Raw genomic sequence first — 3,948 nt, 5'->3', positions numbered from 1 at the left:
TGCAGGGTTCAGGCTATTGTGGAAGGTTCAGGCTCTGTGGAAAGGTTCAGGCTATGTGGTAGGTTCAGGCTATGTGGGAAGGTTCAGGCTATGTGGAGGGTGAAGGTTCAGGCTCTGTGCAAAGGTTCAGGCTATGTGGATAGGTTCAGAGGCCTCTGTGAAGGTTCAGGCTCTGTGAAGTAGGTCTGTGGAAGGTTCAGGCTATGTGGAAAGGTTCCAGGCTATGTGGAAGGTTCAGGCTCTGTGGTGAAGGTTCCAAGGGCTCTGTGGAAGGTTCAGGCTCCCCTGTGGAAGATGGATTTCCAAAAGGAGGAAGTGCATGTCAGGCGGAGTTTAAGCTTTGCGGAGAGGCCGGTTACAGGCCTCTGTGAGCGTTTCGTAGGCAAAAGAAAGGGCCAAATAAAGATAGAGTTTCACGAGGCTCATGTTTGGTATGGAAATATAGACAGGAAGGGAGAGGAGAAACAACCTGCACATGTCGGGTTTCAGACCTCGATGTCTCACGATATCCCTTTAGCCATCTCGTTTGCCAAGTTTCTTCTTGTTTTTACCCGTAGACTTTTGCAATTTCAATGTCTACGAAATTGTTTGTTCCCTTCAACATTTTGCAATGTGATGTGACTACTCAATAGATTCAGTATGAATTATTCAATACTGTACAATTTTTTCTCCACTCTGTTGCCTATTTATGATGCTGGGCCACATCCATCCCAATACACAAGCCCCCGCTTCAATTTGTGAAAGACGAGTAATCCCAGGCCAAGAACTCGCCATGGGCTCTTAATTCAAGTCATCATATAATCTTCATCCATTGGGAAACTAATAAGAAAACAGTTCTATTATTTGTAATTGTCTAACCGGCTGACTGGGGCGCTTCTCTAGTTTCACCATTTCCAGATTACATAGCAGACAGACAAATTGCTACTGAGAAACGCTTATGTGTTTCTTATGCAGCCTGTGCCGCTTTTTTTTTTTGTGGGCAATGCTTGTTGTTTTCACAGGAAGGCCTACAGGTTGTGTAAAATTCCACAGTGAGGAGACATTTCCATAGTGTTGCATGAGGCCTAACAAGTAGAATCGAGACCAGGGAGAGAAAGACAAACCCCACAAACTCTGAGTACGAAGGGACACCGCCCTTCACTCCGGAAACATCATGGCCTAATACTACCCTCTCAGAAACATTGATTAGAGCTAGAGCATTTCTGCCACCTAAAAGCCTAACTCTCTACTCTTGGCTGGCAATAGATCAGCCGTCCACAGTTTACAACATCAACTACAGAATCAAAGAACTTGGAACAATGATACCAAAGTCGAATGACCCGTAAGTGATCTAGCGCTTGTTACACTTTTCTCAGTGTTTATTATGTTCAAAACATTAGTTTACCTGACTCAATATTGCAAAGCAACTCCCCACGGTCAAGTCTATTGCCATGAATAGATGTACAAATGTCTGGCTGCTCTAAAGCATATCAAAAACTAAGCACAGCCCGCTAAATGTTGTTCATTGAATTCAAATGAATACTCAAGAGCACATTTCGCTCCTATTTCAAGGGCGTACTTTGAGTAGCTATTGTAGTCTTCACGCTCTGCAAAGTAGTGAGTCTGAATCTTCTTTGGGTTCTTAACAGTAGACTACAGCTTAGAGCTCAATGATGAAGATTGGGGTCAAACGCAAAGAGGGCCACCACCCGTTTGAATCAAAGTTTGAGCACAATTGGCCCACTAAGGTGGAATACGGAAGCCGGAATTGGAATCCGACTGGCCCAACCACAATTGAACTTTTGATAGATTTTAAATGGAAGGTTACCGCTGTCGCCGTGCCATTAAGACAAGATAAATAAGATTATTGGCTGTGGAGCAGACCAACGTCTTGTTCCAAAGAAAGGTGCATTTTACAACGGCGTCCTGGTTTTAAAAAGTAATGGTATCAGGGAATGTAGCCTGCACTCTTGGCTTCTTCCAAAGTCACATTTCCCCACCCCCTCTTCCGATACCTATTTTTACTTGAGGATTAATTTTACCATACAAGCAGTTCCAGAATGGACTTTCTGTAGACGTACTTACACTTAACTATTCTATTAAAATTCCCATTCAAAGGCTGGATGTAATGTCCGATGAAATGAATAATTGGCCATGTAAATCACCATTTCTTATTCATATATAAAAAATGGGTTCCTGCATACGTTTTTGTACAGAACATTCCGCTGAGGCGGTGAATAAAAGGTTATCTTTTATGTCCCTCTGCCGTAGTGATATGCGCTGGAACAAAGGCACCATTCTCAAGGCGTCGGTGGAGTACATCAAGTGGCTGCAGAAGGAGCAGCAGCACGCCAGAGAGATGGAGAACAGGCAGAAGAAGATGGAGCAGGCCAACAGGAGGCTACTGCTCAGGATCCAGGTATGGACTATGGAGAGAGAGAAAGACAGACACCCTCAAAACTCAGCCCCCTACCACTACAGCTCCCCAACCCAGCGACTTCCTCATCCTTAACACCATGCCAATGCGCACCATCACAGGGCCCTGATGCTCAATAGAGGCCCTCCCACCCCTTCCTCAGCTAGCTCAGTGCTCTATACCTAACTAACCCCCATACCCTTACACCCCCATTCCCTGGCAGAGACCGGCCCTGCTCGTATTGATGTTTGTCAAGCAGTTCCCCATCACCTCTCCTCTTTTCCACCTCTCCTCTCCAAGACACAATAATTGACATGGCAGCAGAGCAGAGCCAAGTAGACAGTGGAGACGTTACCACAAGTCCTCAGCCACTGAGACGTCGCAATTAACCACCGAATGAATCAGCACATTCACGGATCTGTCTCTTATGCCGAGTCAAGCTAAACTTCTCAATGGAACAGTGTCATCCTAAAGGACGTTGAGACCAACAAAACACATACAACTCAAAAGAGGCGTAAAGAGACATTTAATGTGGAGAGAGCTAACGAAAGCATCGAACAGAATGCTAGCTTCACAGTGTTAGCCAAATAAGTGCTGATGACAGTTGATAACACACTGTAGGGAGAAAGACGGCATCGACACCAAGCGTCACCCACAGAAGCATCACAGCTAGTCTTACTTAAATGTACTGTTGGAATCCTACAGAAAGATGTTTAAACTGAGAAAAACAGACGGTTATAACTTTGCATCACGTAACGCGGGAACAGTGATGCTTCTAACTTGCATCGCATTACTCGACACTTTGTTTTTCATCCCCCGTGTTTTTCTTTAGCTAAACGGCATGCTAGGTTAACCGTTATCAAGGTAGACTGACAAACAGACTATTATCCATAGTGTTACTGTTAGTAGAGGGTCGATGGGGAGGCGTGAACCATATTGCTGGTAGCTGATTGATGAGGTTTTGTCATTGGTTCCTCCCTGTCATGTTTATGACACAAACCCCAAGGGCCCTGGCTTCCTGAGAGGGGGGGTCTGGAGACGAGAGGTTGATTAAATGGATTGGCCTCCACTACATTAGAGTGCTATTAGAATCCTCTTAAGGATTACCCCCTTTTTTTTGTTTTCAATTTTCGACTGAAATGACATACCCGAATCTAACTGCCTGTAGCTCAGGCCCTGAAGCAAGGATATGCATATTCTTGGTACCATTTGGAACGAAATACTTTGAAGGTCATGGAAATGTGAAAAGAATGTAGTGGAATATAACACAATAGATCTGGTTAGAGACATAACAAAGAAAAAACAACCGTTCTTTTGTCATTTTTTTGTACCATCATCTTTGAAATGCAAGAGAAAAGCCCTAATGTATTATTTCAGGCCAGGGCAAGTTTAGATTTTGGCCACTAGATGGCATCACTGTTGTGCAACGTTTTAGACTGATCCAATGAACCATTGCAATTCTGTTCAAAATGTTGTATCAAGACTGCCCAAATGTGCCTAATTTGTTTATTAATAACTTTTCATGTTCAAAATTGTGCACTCTCCTCAAACAA

At 43.9% G+C, this 3,948-nt stretch overlaps 1 protein-coding gene across 1 annotated transcript in view; it reads left to right on the top strand.

Moving 5' to 3' along the window:
* LOC111951319 (transcription factor EC-like) overlaps positions 1-3,948 on the top strand; it is a 19,495-nt gene that overhangs the window by 13,730 nt on the left and 1,817 nt on the right. Inside the window, exon 5 of the mRNA XM_070434703.1 lies at positions 184-378. Within this exon, the coding sequence (XP_070290804.1) occupies positions 184-378 (195 nt within the window). The remainder of the gene's footprint in view (positions 1-183; positions 379-3,948) is intronic.

Source organism: Salvelinus sp. IW2-2015, linkage group LG24 (genome assembly GCF_002910315.2).
Source record: "Salvelinus sp. IW2-2015 linkage group LG24, ASM291031v2, whole genome shotgun sequence".
Lineage (NCBI taxonomy): Eukaryota > Metazoa > Chordata > Actinopteri > Salmoniformes > Salmonidae > Salvelinus > Salvelinus sp. IW2-2015.
Note: the sequence above shows the minus strand (reverse complement) of the source record. Positions and strands in the feature narration are given on the sequence as shown.